The 22,816-nt window shown below is 40.8% G+C and overlaps 1 protein-coding gene across 10 annotated transcripts in view; it reads left to right on the forward strand.

Moving 5' to 3' along the window:
- The window catches only part of LOC111865800 (glutamate receptor-interacting protein 1), a 108,908-nt gene that overhangs the window by 60,570 nt on the left and 25,522 nt on the right, over positions 1-22,816 (forward strand). For 9 of the 10 annotated variants that reach the window (XM_023854105.2, XM_023854106.2, XM_023854104.2 and 6 more), the window contains 8 exons: positions 2,365-2,574; positions 3,991-4,153; positions 6,571-6,879; positions 9,158-9,351; positions 10,272-10,448; positions 13,825-13,990; positions 16,568-16,806; positions 22,346-22,561. In XM_023854105.2, coding sequence (XP_023709873.1) covers positions 2,365-2,574; positions 3,991-4,153; positions 6,571-6,879; positions 9,158-9,351; positions 10,272-10,448; positions 13,825-13,990; positions 16,568-16,806; positions 22,346-22,561 — 1,674 coding nt within the window. The remainder of the gene's footprint in view (positions 1-2,364; positions 2,575-3,990; positions 4,154-6,570; positions 6,880-9,157; positions 9,352-10,271; positions 10,449-13,824; positions 13,991-16,567; positions 16,807-22,345; positions 22,562-22,816) is intronic. The other variant, XM_023854115.2, reaches the window with a different exon arrangement.

A 22,816-nucleotide genomic window follows, 5' to 3' on the forward strand; every position in this document is an offset into this window, starting at 1 on the left:
CACTTCGCTGTCCTTCTTTACCTGCCTCCATTACTGATGTTGGGCGACCACACGTAGCGCTATCCTTACTTCCAGCACAATAAACAACGACTAGTTTGCAAGGGCACGTTGTCACTGTGCTTTACCGAGTCCTCACCAGATTTTTGTACCGTAAGCAAATTCTAGTATTACCAACTTGCGCGCCGTGTGAGTTATGCGTGGAGATCCGTTTTCATTTTACTGCCCCTTTTACATTCAGTAACTGAGAAAAGTAGTTCTTCCACATATTCAAAATGTTGTTGGAAGCTGCAAGCAGATCACCATTCTCATCCTTCACTAAGTTACTTCTACGTTGTTAACCCCTCTTAAAGTCATTTATTCCTCTATACAGATCCTGATGTTCTTGTTCTTACTGTTTACTACAAGCTCATCAATTTTATCTTTCAGATATTCCCTCTTTTTGTTCCTGAAATGCCTGCTGGCTTCACAAAATGTTAGAGTTAGGAGGTATATGCAAAAATCGCTGGTGCTCGCTATGATAGAATAAGATGCTTGTAAGTATGTGCTACAGAGGGCCGATAGACATTGCCTAGGCCTTTTTTTTCGGAATAGCTCAGTCGGCATAGCGAATGGCTGGACGGCCCAGGGGTCAGAGTTCGATTCCCGGTAGGGTCAATAATTTCCTCTTCTCCACGTCGTCCAGACTGTCTCTGGGGTTCACCCAGTCTCCTATCCAATGGATGCCGGGGCGTTAAGCTGACCGCTCACTGCCAGCTAATGTCGAGGTCACGAAAATGTGGAGTAATACATCCACCCCCCATACGCTTTCATGGCGTATTGCTTAATTAGTTAAGCATAGAAACAACATTACCCTTTTACATTTATTTATTCAAAATAGAAAACAACTGATTGTTGTCCGTTTGATTCCAGTAGTGTGTGGTGACATTTGATGTTTTTGGTTTTCACCGAGGCAGGTTGAATGCACCCATAAGGGAAATACATGTGGAGGACAGTGGTTTGAACCGCACCACTGATCAAGAGCTTACATTAAGCTTGCAGGAGATTATTGGTTAAATGTTAGTGCAAAGTAAAAGTATGGGAGTGAGGAGTGCAAAGTAAGCGTATGGGAGTGAGGAGTGCAAAGTAAGAGTATGGGAGTGAGGAGTGCAAAGTAAGAGTATGGGAGTGAGGAGTGCAAAGTAAGAGTATGGGAGTGAGGAGTGCAAAGTAAGAGTATGGGAGTGAGGAGTGCAAAGTAAGAGTATGGGAGTGAGGAGTGCAAAGTAAGAGTATGGGAGTGAGGAGTGCAAAGTAAGAGTATGGGAGTGAGGAGTGCAAAGTAAGAGTATGGGAGTGAGGAGTGCAAAGTAAGAGTATGGGAGTGAGGAGTGCAAAGTAAGAGTATGGGAGTGAGGAGTGCAAAGTAAGAGTATGGGAGTGAGGAGTGCAAAGTAAGAGTATGGGAGTGAGGAGTGCAAAGTAAGAGTATGGGAGTGAGGAGTGCAAAGTAAGAGTATGGGAGTGAGGAGTGCAAAGTAAGAGTATGGGAGTGAGGAGTGCAAAGTAAGAGTATGGGAGTGAGGAGTGCAAAGTAAGAGTATGGGAGTGAGGAGTGCAAAGTAAGAGTATGGGAGTGAGGAGTGCAAAGTAAGAGTATGGGAGTGAGGAGTGCAAACTAAGAGTATGGGAGTGAGGAGTACAGAAGATTTACGGTTGGAAAATAAGAATAAGCAAATGAGATTTATGCAATATTAAATTAAAATTAGGTACTGTATAACTGTTGCAGCCGGGATAGCTCAGTCGGTATAACGATAGGATAGGAACTGGACAGCCGGGGTTGAATTCCCTTCAGAGATGAAAGGTTTTCTCTTCTCAGGGTTCAGACCGGCTCTGGTGTTCACCCAACCTTCTATCCAATGGGTACCGGGGGCTCTAAACTTGGAAGTGAAGCGGTCGGGCCATGAAGCTGACCACTCACCACCTAGTGCCGAGGTCAAGAATTGTGGAGCTATACCTTCACTCCCTTATACGTCTTTAAAGCCATTTTCTGAATTAATTAAGCACGGGGAAAACTTTACCGTTACTTTGTTGAATAACTGTAGTGTACAGTGCAAGCACCTAAGGAAAGCATAGTCGGTATAGCGACTGGCTACGGGCTGGACGACCGAGGGGTCGGAGTTCGAGTCCCGGTGGTGTCAATAATTTTCTCTAAATCCTCCACACCGGCTCTGGTGTCCACGCCTTCATGGCATAGTGCTTAATCAGTTAAGAACAGGGACAACTTTACCTTAACAACCTGCTAGGTGGATATCATCCTACGTAAATTGTAGACTTCAAGTTACGCAAGTAACATCGCCATGTAAGTGTGGTTGTTGTTTCCCTCAGGTGGAGTGGACAAAGGCCTGTGTCCAAGCATAAGCAGCCTGCGACCCGGCAGTGTTGCACAGCGCTGCGACGCTCTGTGCGCCGGGGATCGCGTCACGGCTGTGAATGGTATCAGCACGACCCGCCTCAAGCACGATGAGATTGTGAGCCTTCTTAGGGGAGTGGAGGACAGAGCTGTGCTAGAGCTGGAGTATCCACTGCCCAGCTTCCGTAAGTCTTTGGTCATAGTCATGGCGAGGAAAGTTAACCAGCATGAAGTGACAAGTCTGTGTAACATGCGATTCATGTTGTCACTTGATAGAATGTGATTCTGGACGGGCTGTTGTCGTGGAAACACGCTTGTCTGCGAAGTAACGACTATTATATATTTGCTTATCTCGCTGTCGTTGCCTATCAGCGGGTCTGCATGCCACAGCATAGATCTAGGCTGTCCAATTCGCGGCATGGAGACCTCATCATGCGGCTCGCCAGTTGTGTTTTTACAGACGGTGGGAACACATTTCCATCCCCCAAAATATTGTCACGTGTTTTATGGTCGTGACCAATAATAACGGGTTCTAGATTAGATGATTGGAATTATTAAAACCTTCTGCAATCAACTCGTACTTACAAGCAGTACAGCGCTATCGCTGATTTACACAATTTACAGTTCAATTTTAGAAGCCGGGATAGCGCAGTCGATATATCGGTTGACTACTGGCTGAACGACCAATTGGACCAAGAATTTTCTCTTCTCCACGGAGTTCAGATCGGCTTTGGGGTCCACCCAACCTCCTATTCCATGTGTACCGGGGCTCTTCCCCTCGAGGGGGTAAAGCGGCCGGTGCTTGAAGCTGACCACTCACCTCCAGCTAGTGCCGAGGTCAAGAAAATATACCTCTATACATCCACTCCCCATACACCTTCATGGCGTAGTGCTTAATTAGCTAAGCACAGGGACAACTTTTCTTTTACTTTACAGTTCACCGTTACACACACAGTAGGATTTCCAGTCTTCATTAGTCGTATTCTGGTGACGGAAATAAAACAGTTTCTTTGTGCGTAAACCTTCTAATCACACACTGAATCTTCGCAGGCCGACTTCTAATTCTTCTTCATCTACTAACTTCCCGTGGCTGTCTCCTGCCGACAGCTGAACTGACGTGCACTCAGTAATCCCGATGCCCCAATTCCTCAGTTCGATTCCTTTGCTTCCAATCTCATATCCTGGACGGCTGGCACCTCGAGCTCGACTGCTTCAAATGAACTTCCATGTCTTTTATAACCACTCAGCACGGACCACAGCAGAAAAAACAGCCTTTCTGTATCGTTGGCCGCGCGTACCGCACGTTGCATACCAACGGTCGCCGTGCAGACCACAGAAGTCACCGTTCGTGTACTGTTGACCGCGTGTATGTTGAAGGCGTTGCCTAGCAATGGTTCTGTGCTTCACGATATGTTCACACTTTCCTCCGCCGCCCGCTCAAAAAGGGCGTCAAAACCTATCAGGATAGCCAGTCTCTAGCTCCAGAATAGAACGCAAGCCCTCCAAAATATGTATCATGAGCATTAACTGATTTAGTGTTCTGGTACAATGATCTTTCTAACATGCTGTAAGAAGTGGATTGTGATTTTTGTTTGTCACAGCATCAGAAAACTCAGTGTGTGTGTGCCCAAAAATAACACATGTGACAATAGAGCGAGAAGCTGGCAGTCTTGGTTTCACCTTGCGAGGAGGAGCTCATCCGGACCCTCTCCTGTCACGGCCTCTTGTGATAACTTACGTCCGCCCTGGGGGGCCTGCGGACAGGTGAGTTTATGAATCGGTGTTGAAACCTTCATTCACATGAAACTGTTCTTCTGGAATGGCCGCGCCATAGCTCAAGCGGTTAGTCGCTGGCTTCCCACCGCGGCGGCCCGGGTTTGATTCCGGGTCTGGTCAAGTGGGATTTGTGGTGGACAAAGTGGTGCTGGGGCAGGTTTTCTCCGAGTGCTTCGGTTTCCCCTGCCAATCTTCATTCCACCAATTGCTCCACAATCACCCTCACCTGTCATCTGGGGCTGGTACAATAGGCCAGAAGTGGCCGCAGTACAAGGGATTTAGTCCCACCCCACTAGCAATAAAAAAAATTCTTCTGGAATTCATAATATTATATTTGAGCATCCTTTTGCATAGATGTACTGCACTTATACCACTCATTCACCTCCATATCTAAGGCAACTTAAAAATGTTCACAGTCACTCTGGAATACAGTTTTATGTTGGATATACAGCAGTCCATGGTTTAATCGTCCAGGTTTATAATCTGGACCTTACTCTTCAGTTCTGATAATTCTTCTGAATTTTCTTGCCCATATATGAATGGATGTGTGGATGAATTAATGACATTATTTGTGATTAATTAGATTTCTCTGTTTGCTTACATCCAAACTTAGTTAAAACCTCAAGTGTCATATAGTCATAAATGTAACAGATAGGAGCCATTATTTATCCTCTTGTAATCTGCATTGTGAGATCTTCCTCATTTTCAGTCTTTTTAGAGCTGGTCATTCAAGAGCTCAAGGAGTTGGATGGGCTATGGGCTGTACAGTTGGGTTTCTTTTCCTGGTAGGGGCAAGACATTTTTCTCCTACTCCACAGTGTCCAGAACAGCTCTGGGACCCACCCCCGAATCTTAACAATAGGTACCAGGGGCTCTTATTTTTACATTTATCTTTACTGCACTTAGCTCAGGTTACAGAAATGATAAGAGGAACTTGGGGGGGGGGGAACAGCACTGCTCTGCATTGTTCCTAGGCATCACACAAGCATTTGATAAAGTATGACGCCCAGGCCTCCTGTTCAAAATCAGAAAAAATCCTTCCCCAAGCATATTACAGAATATTAGTTACATATCTAATGGATAGACTCTTTCAAATATAATTCAAAAATGAAATCACAACCTCAAGGAAGTTTCTTAGGACATGTCCTATATCTTATCTACGCAAGGGACCTCCTGACATCAGACAACACAACAACTGCTACCTTCGCCAATGATACAGCAAACTTAGCCACACATGAAGATCCAGTGATAGCCTCCATGAAACTCCAAGCCACCATCAGTAAGATTGAAGATTGGCCGAAGGAATGGAGAATTAAAATAAATCAAAGCCAATCCACGCATATTACATTCACCCTACACAACCAAACCTCCCCAAAAGTGTAAATGAGCAAAGTTGCTCTACCCCAGAAAAAATGAAGTGAAATACCTGGACATGCATCTCTATATAAGACTGACATGAGCAAAGCACATCAAAACCAGACAAAAGCAGCCCAACCTGAAAGTGAAACAAATGAACTGGCTACTCAGAAGAAGATCAACACTATCAACAGAAAGCAAACTCTTCCTATACAAAGCAGTACTGAACCCATATGGACCTATGGAATTCAGCTATGGGGGATAGCCTCCAATTCCAACATCGAAATCCCCCAGCCCTTTAAATCCAAGATTCTTCGATCTATTCTGAAAGCGCCTTGGTACACAAACAACCACAGGTTCCATGAAAATCTACAAATGAACACAGTGCTCAGTGAAATAAAAAGGTGGACTACCTAATACTTAAGAAAACTAGAAAACCACACTAATGCACTAACAGTGAACCTATTAGACAATAGCAAAACTACACATCGACTGAAAAGATGCACCTTCATAATTCTACCAGGCAGCGTAAAACCCCAGTACAAGAATTAAGATGGTGCCTAAGTGAACAAAAAGTACCAGTTATGACACGGGGCAAAACTCATTCATGAGCCAGTACTTATTGAATATATACATTTATTGCAGATTTTTCAGATTATGTAAAATAAATGTGTGTATGGTGCTGGGGGGGGGGGGTTGAGCTCAAGTGGCCAGTTGCTGGTTTCTCACAGCAGAGACTTGGGTTCAATCTGAGGGAAGTCTGCATTGAATCTGATGATCAAAGTGGCATTAGAGTAGATTTTTCTTTGAGTACTTCTGCTTATCCTGAGCAGTCGTCATTCCACCAGTGCTCCATTCTTACACACCATCCTTCTCATCCTTTGGATCTCCCATGACTAATTTATTTCAGACCTTAGGGAATTAGGCCCATCCCATCTCACCCCAATCATCCTTATCATTATTATGTCATGGAAATGCATGTGACCATCTGTCTAATTGGGTCCACCACTACCAGTTAATTGAGGTCTACTGTAATTTATTTCTTTCAGCGAAGGTTCCTTGAAGAGTGGTGATCGACTAGTGGCAGTAGATGGTCAGTCACTTCACTGTGCTACCTTAACAGATGCTCAAACTGTTCTCCATCAGTCAGACTCTAAATTCACAGTGTTAACCATTGAATATGATGTGAGTGTACTGGAGTCAGTTCGTCAGGCAACAGGTCCACTGCTGGTGGAGATCGAACGTCCACCTGTGAAGGATCTGGGTGTCACTTTGGCCAGTGCCACATCACGGCAAGAAGGTGAAGCCTCTACTGCCGTCGTTATTGAGAGCATCAAGCCAGCTAGCATAGCAGAAAGGTGATAGACCTCTCCATGAGCGCCGTGTGTGTGATAATGTACAGTATGTACATAACCTTACTCTTCATTTTAAAAACATTGATGTTACGTACTTCTTGACTTTCGTATGAATTGCTTCAGTTCTCTTTGTCTCTTGATGTATATATTTTTGTACTGCAACAAGAAATATTGTAGCATCTTCAGTGGCCTCAAATCAAGTTTCATACTCATGTAAACCACAGGGTAAATTATAGCTTTGTGTTTTATTCTTTAGGGTTTTTTTATACATGACATGTTAAAATAAAATATTGTGAATTAAATGGTAGCATTTCCTGAATTCAGTTTGCTCTTAATACAACGTGTATTTTTCTATTGTAACTGCCCACAATTTAGGCCAAACTAATCAATTCTTTATATTTGGCATGACTCCAGAAAGTCTTGGACTTTGACGGTTATGTGCTATAAGTCAGGTTGCACTGGGTGTGAATCAACTGAAAGCACTTCAAAATTTTATGGGAAACAGGTGCCAGACATCTGTTGATTACAATGATGTAGTTTTTTGAGAAGTGACCAGTAATATTTGTAATATTTAAATATAGCTCCAGATGGCTCCATTTGAATATGCCAGTGATTTTACAAGATTTTTGTATCATCATCATCATATGTCACAGTTTTGAAGTTCTTGAAAGGGGAACGTGATGTGGATACTGGCATCTCAAAGAATCCTCAGGTAGTGGACATGTGTCTTGGCACTGCTGCTTAATGTACTTTTACAACTTTTTTGACACTTATATTATTTATATTATAACCTCTTCTAATGGTGAAATTAAATTTTGAACATTATACCATAAGGAATATTTATGGGGAATAAAATACTTTGTGCTGCGAGAAACTAATAAATTTCTTCTTTTTTAGGTGCTTTATTGTGGCTTCTGTTGTGACTGCTAAATGTGTTCTTCCCCATTATAGAGACCCACAAGAAGGGATCTCTTATCTATGAAAACCTGAGCCATCCATTGTTATTAATTATGATAACTATCAAGCCTAATTATCCATCTTAATTAATCTAATTTGTGTATAAATTCCATGTTAATATTCATGTGAATTAAGAAGTTTAAATCAAATGCAGTTATATAAGTTTCACTATGGCACTGTGGGGCAAGATAATGAAGTACCACTGTAGCAAAAATATCAGTGAAAATAGAAGCCACAAGTGCCGCATTGTACAAAGAGCCATGACAGAATTATACAGGGGAAGAAAGCCATGCAAATTGCGCCATCTCTGCTATGATTTTCATTGTCACCCCTAGGCAAGAGAGGAAGTCTGAAAACTTAGCCCATAAATTCTGCCATGCTTACTGTAGCTAGCCTTATATTATGACTTCGTGGTGATGTAGTTCAGTAGACAGGTACCAAACTACACGACAACACATCCTATAAGACTGTAGCTTTATGTTCATTACTTTGTTCACAGGAACTCACGATTTGACCCTGTTCCTGATGTACCTGAATACCACCCACACCTGTTGGTTTGAGAAACATTTTTATATTATCTTTCCTTTCCTGCATATTAGGTCTACCATGTGGTCTTTTCCTTTTCTACATACTGGCTAAAGTTTTGTACATATTTATCTTCTCCATGTCCCACTGATTTCATCCTCCTTGATTTGTCAACCATAATAATAATAAACAGAGAACTTAAATTGTAAATCTCCTCATAATGCAATTTTTCCATCATCCTGATATTTCCTCTTAGTTAAACCAAAATATTTCCCTTGTCACTTTGTTCTTGAACACACTCAAATGAAGTTTTATCTATTTACTTATTTATTTTTTTTTATGAATAAATACACTGTAAGAAAAGCTATCCCTGCAACAGGCTGTGAAGGCCCGTAGAGTTGTGAGATGTTGAGGTTCCCACATTTTCTCTAGACAATTAGCTCACAGATGGCAGTAAGGTTGTCAGCCTAATGTGCTGGCCGCCCTATACCCCCCACAGATTTCTGGTACTCCTTTCTGTTAGAGGCTGAGTCGACCCAAGGGCCATATTATGACTGGAAAGATTAGGTAACTTGAAAAAAAATTCACCTCATCGGGAATCGAACCCGCGACCTTCTGGATTGTAGCATAGTGCTTCAACGAACTACGTTACTGCATGTCCCCAAATAAATACACCGTGTTTCTGATTATCTGTGATAATAAAAGGAAAAAGACCTAATGAGTAGCCACAAAGTGGATAATCTGCTCACAAATAATTGGGAGTATAGTGTACTTGATGCAATGCACTTGTTCCTTGCAGGTGTGGCGCTCTGCATGTGGGTGACCAGATCCTCGCTGTGGATGAAACACGTGTGGATGGAGTGACCACAACTGCTGCGGATGTGATGCAACTACTCAGGAACGTTAACAGTGCCCACATTACTCTGGAAATTCTTCCGCTCTCACAGTTAAACTGTGGTTGGAGGCTGTCTGAGAACAGTGTCCGGAGTAGAGGTAGGGCAATATGATTGTAGTGACAGACCCATTGAAATACTGATAGATTCTTTTCACTAAATTAAAAGCTTGTGTTTTAATGACAAGCACAAATCTAACACAAACTAAATTACATGAATTTGTAAAACTTGAGAAATTATTGTCATTTAACCCTTCTGCTTTGGGCCTCATGGACCAGTTTGTCTAAGCCTGTGTCTGGAACAGTGATGGGGTGAAAAACAGTAACAATCTTTATCTGTTTGAAAGTGTCTGTTATTAAACAAAATTGTAAAGGGAATGTTTATAATTAGAAGTCAGAGTTGTTGCTGTTTTATGTCGTTTCAAACAACAAAGACTGCTATCTAGTTACTAGTTGCTATTTGGAATGCTGATACTGCTAAATCATTGTGCTATAATTTCATAATAGATTTTAATACATATCAAACTTCCCAGATCATAATGCATAGTTTTTCCCCAGACCGTAGTGTCTAATATTCTCTTGTACTTCATGGTTTGAAGGTGTAGTGGAACAACAAGTGAAACAATGTATGTTTGTCTAGTAAAAGTGAACTTTCTCGAAATGCTGTACAGTTGTTGCAGAATTAACATACTGTTTTCTGTTGACATGTGTCATATGACATGGAAAGAACTGAAGATCATAGTCTTCTGGGATGTGATGTTTTGTAGCTTGATGGACAGGTATCAATGCTCCAGAGGAATCTGCTGCCTCCATATTCTTGCAAGCTTCACGATATCACCTTGAATAACATACAAAATCAACTTTCTTTTAGAAACGCGTGGAAGGAAATGGAAGTATGAAGCTGGAGCGCTACTCTCGGTGCAACAGCATTCAATTTAGCACTGATCCTGCTGGGCAATGTGACATTATGGTGTTACAGTACTTGATGGAATATGTAAGTTATACAGTCCCTTCTTTAAAGGTTTCCTAGGGCCGAAGTGCAACACTGGAGGTCTCCATTCTCCTAGCCCAAGTCCATCAGGTTTCAGCACACTCAATTCACGCCATCATCGTAGCAGACAGTATAGTCACCCACATCATCCACGGCTTAATAGGTTGGGCAAGGCGGACAGTAACAGCACAAGCTGCCACGACACAGGTATTGGATATGACTGCAGTTGGATGAAGTGTAGGGATGGAGAAGCACTCAAATGGCAACCCTTTAGGCTTATATCTTGGAGATAACTGGTTAGAATCTTGGCTGGGACATCAGCTGTCTTCACTGAAGTTTTTTTTTGTGAGGTTTCCTTCAGTTTCTCGGGGCAGATTTTGGATGATATCTCAAAGTAGACCATTATAGCATCCTTGTGCACCCTTTCCAATTCATTATTCATTAGCCATCTCACCATTCAACACTGTATAGTCCGAGCTACTGACAGTATCTTTAAATAAATTATAAATAAATAAATAGTAATAAGTGAACCAATCACATGAGTTTGCAAGTTAACGCTATGTCTGATTATCCTTGGAAAAGCCATTGTTTTTTGGATCTTGGGTCCGAGCAATCCGAACGGTTTGCAGTTCTTCACAGCCCTTCCAGGTAATTGTGGTGGTGAGACTCATTTATATCCTGTTAGTGCATGTCTGTAAGATGCAACTGGTCAGGATCCAAGTAGAGGCAGGGAAGTTTATCTTTGAAAGCTACTGCCCACTCTTTCCCTGTGTGTTTCAGTGCAAATATCAGGTAGCCCCAAGAAATAATTCTTTTAATGGTAAAATTAAAAGGCCATATGGATTCGAATGAAGCTCGTACAAGTTCTGCAGAACGTACTTAAATATGTGTATAAAGAGATGTATTTTAGTTCATTTGTTACACAGAGAAATGATTTCCATTTTGAAAGTTAAAAATTGTTATTTTCATATTGTATTGCTCACTCAGAAGGTATCAGATGATGCTGAGTTGAATTTATTAAACACACAGAATTGTCACAAAATTCTCTGGTTTTAAATCCATTAGATTACCATGCCTGGAATGAACTTAAGCAGTCAGTGTGCAAAAAGCAGAGAGAACCTCTTTTAATCCCTGTACCGCAATGAAGAACTGACAGTGTGTGACCTTTCATATCATGAGATAACAGATAATATGTTTTCAGTCCCCAGATCATGAACATCCAGACAAATATGAATATATTACATACCTTTCTATAAAAAGAAACTTCATACAGCTGCCATTTCCTATGAATGAAGCAGTCATCATTCTCAGGAACTGCCCTTGTCATGTGGACTCAGTCAATCTTCTGCGACAGAGCAGCCCTTGAAACTGCATGGAAGTTCCTGTCAACTCCTCCAAGAAAACCCTCCTTTCTGGCTTCTCATCCTTCCATAATTAATTATTCAACAAATATCACTGATTCACTGTCTTACATGCAATACATCCTTCTAAAATGTATTTTCAAGTTTTGTACATACACGCAGTGCATCTTCTAAACCTTGTTTCACAGCTTCTGTACATTGCACTACATATCTCGATCAACATTGTTCATCATCAGGTGTTTAAAATTGTCATAGTCTAGACACACAACACAACACAACACAACAGAAAGGGACACCCAGCACCATGAAATACACGAGCACATAGATGGGACTACACATTAAATATTATAATCACAAAATGGAAGCACAGCAGTTTCCACCAGCAATTTTGAACATCTGATGATGACCAATATCCATCAAAACATGTAGTGTAATGTAACGTTTAAAATATGCACTGTGTGCATATAAGAAACTTTTAAACAAGTTTTAGAAGGATGCGTTGCATGTAAGATGGTTTATCAGTGACATCTGTTGTATAATAAATTATATGCTACAATACTCATATAATATTATGAAGAGTAGTCTTCCATAATTAAACCTGAAGAGTGCAGTCTCTGGGTTGTATGCAATGGTAGCTGAGAGATCACTCAACATTTCGGAGGAACGTGTTGCCCCATCTTCAGGGTTGTAACGCCATGTATTGCAGACAGAGCCCGACATTTTGGAAGAACATATTGGCTCCATCTTCCCAATTGAACAGCCTGAACTTTCCACCTGCTTCTGCTGGTTTCTTGCTTGGCTCACTCTTAATCCCTGAAGATGGAGGTAATATGTTTTTCCAAAACATCAGAAGCTCCAAATTACACAATGTCACAACTCAGAAGACCATAATTTTATAGCCATGGCAATGAGAATATCAAATCAAACATAATTAAACCTGTTTCTCCTCAAGAAACATTACTTCTGTAATGTATTATGGTGTTAGAAAAGTTTTCTAGTGTTCTTTCCAGATGTTAAGGTGGAAATTGTATATGAGTTAAATGGACATACATGTATGTCTTTCATGATCTTGTTATAACATAATTCTTTGTCACCACAAGTTTTCACTGACAGATTAGAAAGAGGATTCACTTCACTTAGATTTTATCATGAAAAGTTAAACAGTTCTGTCTAGCGTGACTGTTGAAGATTTTTCTTATTTCAGTTATTTATGCCCTTACATGTTTCGGTCTTCAGAGACCATCATCAGAGGAACACCTTTACATCAATACAGTTAGAAGCCACTATTACAATACATATCCTAAAAATTAAAATGTATACATACAATATTAATAATATATAATTGGGTGTAAAATCTAAAGTCTTTACAACTACAATGGCTGTTCCAATACATAAAAATATTTATAATTGTTTTGTTAAGACTCTATTAGAATTTGTAAACCAAGCTGGTTCGTGTCATCCCTTTTATTATTTCTTTTAATTAGAATTTGTAAACCAAGCTGGTTCGTGTCATCCCTTTTATTATTTCTTTTGATGGGGCCCAATGTGTGCTGACTTGTCATTCTCAAGAAGAGGGTTCTGCAAATATACAGTATGGGTATATTGTATTATTTCAGCAATCCTATTATGTTTTGTAAAAAGTTTTGTTATTTCGTCCTACCTTTGATGTTGTCCTGTATGTGTTTGTGACATGCTGTGTTGTTTTTACTGTTCTAGGGTGCGTTGTACCATGTATTTATACTCCTTGTTTCTGTGACGTTCGTGTGTGACTGATGTTGTATTATGAGGTCGAACATGTTATACTGGTTATCACTTTCCTTTGTGTGTTTCTGTTTTTCTTTTTTTGAGCTTATTAAAGCTTATTATTATTATTATTATTATTATATATATATATGGAAGTTTTCTTTTATATTCATGGTGGTCCTTTTTTTGGTGTTCTCAACCATTTCCATGATTACTGTCATCGGTCCATACTGTTGGCATTTGTTTAGTATATGCTGGGCAAATGCTGATTCGTCTTTGTTTAGTCTTATATTTCTTATGTGTTCCTTGTACCTTGTTAGATTTCTACCAGTTTATTATTAGTGTGACAGATCAGAATGAAACAAATCAAAAATAGATTTTATCACCTTTTATTGTACATAAAATCATCTTGTTACAGATGGTTCACATGAAGAGCTTTAGGTATACCTGATTGGTGTTTTTCTTTGTGTTACCCACAGCATCTCTTCCTGGAAGCTACTCTGGTGGGGTGCTATGCCACACAGAGACCCTCCATGTGACTCTACAGCCTGATCTTCATGGTTATGGGCTATCTGTAGTGAATCCAGACTCCAGCTCTCCTGCTGTTGTCATTAGCAGTATTGATCCAGGGGGACCAGCTGACAGGTACAGTTGGGACACCTTACTCTTCATTATCTGCGTTCTGACCCACCAAAAGCATTTTGTCTGTGGAATGTTGACTAAAAATTATGTTGACAGAATCCTCAGTTCTTCTTGCCTAAAAATCGACATACAAGGTGGTTCAAATATGACTGGGATTGATTTGTGTGTAAACAAGCTGCACTGCGCAGCAGCTGTGCGACCTTGAGAGAGTGAAGCCACAACCTGCACCCTCCCTCCTGTTAGGGTTAGAAACTGTTCAGTCCTGTCTGGGAGTTGCTAGAGTGATGAGCAAACAGAAGGTACCGCGGAGCGTGGAACAACGCATTGTGATCAAATTCCTCGTTGGAGAAAACGTCCCGTCTGCTGAAATTCACCACAGACTCCAACAACAGTATGGTGAAGAGTGTCTCTCACTGACCCATGTGTTTGAGTGGTGTAAGTGCTTCAGAGAGGGCAGAGAGCACGTGGAGAATTAACCACATGATCGTCGGCCGCAAACATCCGTCACTGAGCCAAACATTGATCATGCAGACGCGCTTATTCGTGAGATTAGGCGCATCACTATCAAGGAACTTGGAGCAATGCTGTCCATCAGTGTTGGTAGTGTAGAAGACATCATGAAATACCACCTGCACTATCGCAAGGTGAATGCATGGTGGGTACCACGCACTTTGACGGACGTAAACAAAATGGTGCACATGCAAGCTGCCAGTATAACTTCTTCTGTTGTCAATGAATATATTGTCAATCAAGGTAGCTGAGTTATTACCGATTCTTGTGGGAAAATACACTGTAGCCATTAGATTATAAGTATTTAACATGTCATCTAATTTAATTATTTTACTACTTGATTCCAGATAATTTATATTTATATCCCCACATATTATAAATTCCAAATTATATTTATGAAAGAAATTAAGTATTGTGACGTGTTGCGCAATGGAGGACACACCCTTCCCCCCAGTAGTGACGTAGCAGGTGAGTCAGCACTCTGCCCCCCCACCCCCCGCACTGTGACGTGGCAGAGCTTCCCGCTGTGACATGGCACCGCTTCCTACTGTGACGTGGCACGCAACGCCGCTGTTGACACGGGCAACAGGCAACAGCAAGCGGAATAAAAGCCGGCTGAGTAGCAAGCGAGAGTTAGTGTGTGATCAGGAGCAGCACAGTTGGAGTATAGCAGCAGTCGCGGAAAGAAGAACCGGATGCGTGTGATAATCAGTGATAGTTTGTGATAACTAAGAAGTAATTGGGAGTGCATAACACAGTGACACTTATATACCTCCCGTACAGTGAATACGTGTAGACTGCCGAAGATAGAGTGAACAGATTATTGCAAATAGGGTTGTAAAGTGTGAAACCCCACAGAGTGAAGAGATTATTGCGAATAGGGTTATAAAGTGTGAAACCCCACAACAGTGTTATAATCAATTGTAGTTACGACTTGTAGGTTGTTAAATAAACCAATTAACGATCCGAACGGCGTCTTCAGTCGCGAAACACGTTACATTTGGTGTCAGAAGTGGGATTGGACTTACACACGTTACCAACAAGTTGCAGTGGCTAAACACGTTACAGTATATAATCGAGTTTATTAATAAAGTAATCAAAATTACCCAATGGAGCTCTATATATACTGAATATAATTATCTTAACCGCTTTTACTTTTATTTGAATGGCAGCAATTTCCAGATCTTGTTCCTTACAGTATTTATGTAAATTATAGTAGGAAATTTTAAATCTTCAGGAATATATATACATACCCCACCATTTTTATCTTTCTTTATATATTTCGTAATATGTATATTTTTATATGGCTTTGGCATGTGATGTATGCGCTGTTATTTCTTGACATGTCCAGTTGTATTCACTTCAGTTATGGACAAAAATAAAGTTAAAGTTGAAGTTGTATCAAAATGAATTTAGAACATACAAAACAGAGACACCTTAGACTCCTCTGTGGGCAAAATTGCCTTCAAATTATGGTCAATGGGATGCTTGATGGAGCCATCACTACTAAAGGGTGTTTCAGTCAGTAGTGATAGTCAGGAGTATAATTCTAGAAAGAGAGATGCCAGGGTAGCATGGAACATGGTTCCAGGTTGGGCCATGATGCAAGGTTTTCACCATGTACACAGTTGTAGCTTTGCACTTTCAAACACAGAATTGAATGATAATCAGCTCACAGAAATCAGATGTCATACTTAAAGCTGATGTTTCAATCTCAAGGAGAGAGAGAAAAAATCCAAGAAGCTAAAGCAACTAACAGCTACAGCTCACAACAACTGAATCCCAGCAGTTGTTTAACTGACTGCTCCTAAATTGCCCTGCTTATAACCTCTCTTCTCAGCATGGGCCACCTAGAAACACCATTCCTCTGTTGCAGTGCAGTTGTTGCTCAGCAATGGTGTGACGTATTCTGTTGTTGTTTTCAGGATGCTGTGTAGTAATGGCCTGCTGTTGTGACTCCACAATTCTTGCTTTGAGCAAATATGCCCCGGTGTTATATTATTTCATTTTACTGTATTAACTATTTAAATGAAGTGTGGTGTAAATTGAAATGATATCTGTTCTTACTAGATGTGGTTGTCTTCAAGTTGGGGATCGCATTTTAGCAGTAAACCATAAGTCAGTAGTACTGGACAGTTTAAACGCCGATGAAGTGACACAAATCTTCCTGTGTGCTGAGGGCTCTAACAGAGGAGCGCTGCTGACCCTCCATGTCGAGTTTGATGTTGCTGATGCAGTTGTTCCTTCTAGTGGTATTTTCTCTGTGAAACTGGCAAGAAGAGGCAGTGGGCTTGGCATCACAATTACAGGTATGTCAAAAGTAAGCATGAAAATCGCCATTTTTCATTTACTTTACAATTTTATAATATCTCCTCTTGGATGAGAGGTGAGGCTGTGGGTTCAATTCTGTCAGTATATGTACATTTTTGTTTTCCCCAAAAAAATTAGTGCAGTATACAAAATTGTATAATTTGAGGTTCTCACAGCAGTGGTTGTGAAGATATAATTCCTTGTAGTCCATTGACAGGTTCCTGATGTTTCAGAGGAACATGTTGCCTCCAACTTCTGGGTAGAAGCAAGAAACCAGCATGAATGGTGGTGGCAAACAGAGCATTCAGCTTGCTGAAATTTCAGATTGTGTAGGAAAGAGGAGGTAAGTGGAAGACAGCAAGGAAGTTCCCGCTGGCTTTGCCAGTAGGACAGAATGAACTGCCAGTACCCACTGCATCTCATCCACAACCAAGCAAACCAACAGTAGAGAAGAAGAGGTTAACCAGCCTGGCCATGAAAAGGGCTGTTTTTGCTGGTCTAGCAAAAGATGGGAGAAAAGGCCAGGGAACTGAGGAGTAAGGGACAGAAGTCATGTGCCAGGCTCCTAGGATATGCTGTGGAGGATGAAGGAGCAGTGGTAGCAGAGGGAAGCCAGGAAAGCAAAGTGGAAGCTTAGGGCTGGTGAATGCTTGACAAGGGCAGAGTTCATGGACCTATGTGGCCCCATGTAGAACCCAGCTCTACAGTCCTGTGAATGAGGCTTCCTGTGGTCCTTCACGGAGCAGATGGGGAGTCTCCATGACTTACTTAGTAGCCATCCTCCCTGTTCTCTGTCTGCCAGACCCTTACTAATTCTCCCATGTCTTTTCCTATAGCAGCACAAAGAGCCCTTTTCAGGGCTAGGATAACTCTTGGTTCTCTCAGTTGTGTGTGAGCCAGTGGACACTGGTGTTTCATTCTCTCTGCTGGTGAGCCAATGGGAACTGACTCACTGTCTTTCATTTTCTTCCTGTTTTCTGTACAGTCCAAAAGTTTGAGCAAGCCAATTCTTTGCTTGCTACCTGCTTTCACGCTGATTTCTTGTTTGTCTTATTCTTCAGCCCTGAAATTGAAGGTGATATGTTCCTCCAAAATATTGCGTGACCTTTACTGGATTACATGGCATTATATCCTATAAAATGAATTCCAGTGTAAGAAGTTAATCTCGAAAATGAACTTAGTGGTTTTTTTAAAAAACTACCTCAGGATTGAACTTTGTAGTGAGCTGTCATGATCAGGTTTTTGTAGTCAAAGACAAGAAATGCAGCATATAGGAGAGAGTATGATATGAGATAAACATTATGAGGTTATGGGCCACCTCCATGGACTAGTGGTCAGAAACCCTCGCTACAAATCCAGAGGTCCCAGGTTCGATTCACCAGTAATTTGTTGCATAAAATGCATGTAGCTTATGAGGAAAAATTTATTTTGTTCAAATTGTTCTGCGCTCCCCTTGGTAAGATCACATGAACCCATGGTCCGAAATTATATTTTGTAATGGCTGAACATGAGAAGGAGAGCTGGTGACATTTTGTAGGGGTAGAGCTGCTCAATTTGACCTATAAACTGCCTGTATGAACTTACTCAGCAGGTGACAGTGGTTCACTTGTTACAGAACTTGGTCATCACAAAAGTAAATTATTCCACCCTCTTATAGGTCAGTTCAGTTCAGTTTTAACCTTACATGCTATTTAGCTTAGATCCATTGTGACTGGGGGGCACATTCATGAAAGCAACCGCATATATTAAAAATGCATGAAACAGGAAATCCACTGTACAAATAGCACAATTGAGAAAAAGTAAGGAAGTACATGAGTGAGTCAAAATGGTAGGACAAAGCAGGGAAACTGCCAATGTATATAGGTATGGCAGCATGCACTGTGGCTGTGGACAGGCCATTTCTCCACATAACAGTGAATAAAACTGTGGATAATGAAGGCACATAAACAATGACAGGGAGCCAGGATAGCACAGTCAGTATAGTGACTGGCTATGAGCTGGACGAGCGAGGGACCGGAGACTGAGTTCTAGTAGGATCAAGAATTTTCTCCTCTCCACATCATCCAGACTGGCTCTGGGGCCCACCCTACCTCCTATCCAATGGGTACCAGGAGCTTTATCCCTGGGAGTAAAGCGGCTGAGGAGTGAAGCTGACCACTTGATTCCAGTTATTGCCAAGCTCAAGAAAACGTGGATCTGTACATCCACTCCACCACACATATTCATGGCTTAGTGCTTAATTAGTTAAGAACAGGGACAGTTTTACCTTATATGATAATTTTCTGATCATTGCCCATTGTCCTAAGTTTAATTTGAAACAATGTTTTGGAGACTAAAATCACTTTGAATAAAAATTAGAATGATGGATAATATTTAGAAAACTGATCATTGTATTAATATATTATGACATAATGACTGAAAGCCAGAATAGTGGAGCCAGAAGAGGCGGCCATTGCTAGCCAACGGCTGGTGAAAACGCGCATGCATCAACAAACATGTAGGTCATTGCTAGGCAACTGCCCATTTACATATCATGCAACAGCAGAAGAACTGTTCAAAGTGCTGTTTTGTATGCGGTCCATCCTGGGGATATTATAATGAGGACCAGTGGGTGACAAGCCAGTCAGTTTCCATCATGAGTTATTTGTGAGACAGTCGCCATCCAGTAAGTATGTGAGTGTGAAAGCAGAGGAATATTCATCGTTGGGGCCCGTTTGCGATACAGTGATTTGTGGAGTGTGTAGATCTGCGAAACTGTTTGAGTTAGTTACAAGTTGAAGTGTCCAATAAATCCAATTATCAGGCCAAACCTTATGTCTACTCACTAACACATGACAATAACATCAGTATAAACTTTAAAAACATGTAAGATGAAAGTCACCCATATTGTATTCTTCCCACCTATATGTCAATTTCAGAAGTAGGCTTTTTTCATGAGAGTGTCAGATGTAGATATATTCATTTAACTTTTCTGCAATATATTATAGTCACCAGTTAAGTTCTCAGGAAAGGGGTTTGCAAGGAGAGAAGTGATAACTATCAGAATGCCATGCACATCCATTCCCATATTCTGCTTTCCAAGAAATTTGGAAATTTGCCCAACAGTACTGAGAAAAGGAGCTTTGGGCCACTTTTATGAGAGGTGGATATATGCAATTTTATACCCAGATGCTATGTGCAGCAAGAGGCAGACAATTCAGGGCTCAAAAGAACTGAAGCAGACAGCACTACAGGTTTTGTTTAGTTACATGTACACAACCAGATCTTAATATAAGATTAAGATTCTTAAGTTTGGAATTTAAAAATAAAAGCATTCTTTTTCATGTTACATACTTGTATGTCATTGGTATTACTATTCAGTTACTCTTGATGCATCACATTCTTCTCCTTGAAAATTTTTTGTTAATTGTGATTTACTGAATTAAAATATAAGTTAGATTTAGCGGGAGTACAGGAGGTCAGATGGGATGGAGGTGGCATCGAACCAGCAGGCGAATATATATGTATTTTTCTATGAAAATGGGAATGAAAATTATGAATTAGGTACAGGATTTTTCATAAAGTAAAAAAGTAAAAGTAAAAGTAAAAGTAAGCGGCCTCCGTAGTCTAGAGGTAACGTTCCCACCTCATTACTTGTGGTACGCGGGTTCAAATACCCGGCGGAGGTCGTCGAATTTTTAAGGTTGGAAAAATTCAACGAACAAGTCCTCCGGGAGGGACTTCAAGCTGTGTGTCCCATGTTGTAACTTTACGGCACGTAAAAGAACCTCATATCCCCAAAGGGGATCACTGAGCCAAATTCCAGGACGTTTCCCGCCCAACAACAGTCTCTAAGGCCTCTGATAGATGGGGGGAGCATTATAGACACCGCTAAGCAAGTGGCCGAACTCACTTGCTCGGCGGGACTGATGGTACGCACCATTTATCGGTAGGGCAAAGAGACTGGTAGAATATCATAGAGGGAAGCACAATAGATCAAACTGGTTGCAGTGCATGGGGAAACCCACCCTCTCTAAATAACTAACTAAAAGCAAAAGTATCCATGTAATAGGCTGTGGAGGTCCATAGGGTTGTGAGTTGTTGAGGTTCCCACATTTTCTAGACAAACAGCTAGGTTGTCAGCCTTACGCACCGGCCGCCCTTTATCCAAAAGAAAATTCCAAGAATATTCCTGGTACTCATTTCTGTTAAGAGGCTGAGTCAGCCCCAGGGCCATAGTGCGGCTGGAAAGATTAGGTTAATTGAAAAACAGGTTTCTTCATACACAAGAGAATCATATCAGCAGTTAAGAGGGTAGAGTTCGTTAGTGATAGGATATCATATATAATACTAAAAAGTGGCTGGTGTGATATCATCATTATGAATGTTCACGCCCAAACAGAAGATAAAATTGATGACATAAAGAACAGGTTCTATGAAGAACTAGAACATGGAGCTGAGCCCTCTTGAGGAGCCACCATTTCTGCAGCTACTCAAGAATTTCCCAGGATTTTATGGATCTAACTTATATTTTAAGATTTCTTCTGCCACTGCCCTGAGCGAACCTGCCCTATACATACTTCTGATGTTCTGCATACCAAATCCCATGTCCATATATGTAGGTATATTAAGGAAAATATAAGTTGGAATTAAAAGTGAAACGCTTAAACCTGCAGATATATTGAGAGGTTCAGTTTCAGTGAGCAATGTGCTGTTGTGATAAATTTTTCAGTTAAGTCATATGTTTCTTGTTTCTTCATGTAAGGACAAATCTCAAGTTGACAGTAAGATTAGAAAGGCCCTTTCAAAATGTGATTGCATATCGACAGTGCTTGTAACTTGTGATCTGTAATCAAAGAGAATGCTTGTAACTTGTGATCTGTAATCAAAGAAGGATGCCTATATTACCATGCTACATATTGCAGCACTGTTATCACAGGAACAGTGGTGTTAGATAATCTGTATAGATGTAGACTAATGCTTTATTTAGTTTCCAATTTATGTGCCAGTAAACATAGAAGCTATTAATTTATGAATCAGTAAATTCATCACAACTGGAAGTAAAACAGTTGTAATGGACATAATAGGTTTTCTATGTATATCATTAGATAGCAGCACAGTCCAACTTCATGGCGACTGTGCTTGAAGGGTGTAACACAAAACAGCATTCTGCTGAGCGTTTTCTGTGGGCAAAAGGACTCAATGCAAAGGATATTCACAAAGAAATGTTTCATGTTTATGTTGGGAAGTGTTTGTCACTTAAAGCGGTTGACAACTGGGTGGCAAACGTTTCGCTAATGGTGAAGAGATTGAAATGGAGGGGCGGAAGTGGCTGAGACATCAGTCACAAGACTTCTGTGTTGCAGGTTTTGATGCATTGGTAAAGCGTTGGGACAAGTTTTTCATTGTTGATAGAGGATATGTCAAGAAATAAATGTTTTTTCCAGGTTCAAATATCACATGTTTTACCTTTTATATCAGTTTGTTTGTTACCTATTTACTGACTCTCCCTTGTACATGCAGAATTTACAGCAATTTCATTTTCTGAAATATTGGCAGCTTCAAAGTCTTGCCTGCCAGGAGAACCTCTCCTGATCTCTGATATCCGACGAGGCTCTGTGGCTCATCGGACAGGAACTCTTCAGCCTGGTGACAAGCTGCTGGCCATTGATAGCCTCAGACTTGATCAGTGCTCCCTGGAGGATACTCAGCAGATTTTGCAGGGATCTTCAGATATTGTCACTCTCAGGATACAGAAGGGTGATGCATTCCCAGGTGAAAATAATTATACTTCGGAAAACATGTAATCAAAGTTTCTATGGATATAATTTGTGATTAACTTATAAGTACAGTTCTTCCTTTGCCATTCTTGGGTGACAAAATTTACTCTTAGTAATAATGCCATATTATATATATATATACACACATACACACACACACACACACACACAGAATGTCCCAGGAGGAGAGATCAGTATTCTGGGAGGTCATAGTAAGTTCTAAGGAAAAATGTATAAATGTACATGTATC

This window comes from Cryptotermes secundus, unplaced genomic scaffold (genome assembly GCF_002891405.2).
Source record: "Cryptotermes secundus unplaced genomic scaffold, Csec_1.0 scaffold757, whole genome shotgun sequence".
Classification (NCBI taxonomy): Eukaryota; Metazoa; Arthropoda; class Insecta; order Blattodea; family Kalotermitidae; genus Cryptotermes; species Cryptotermes secundus.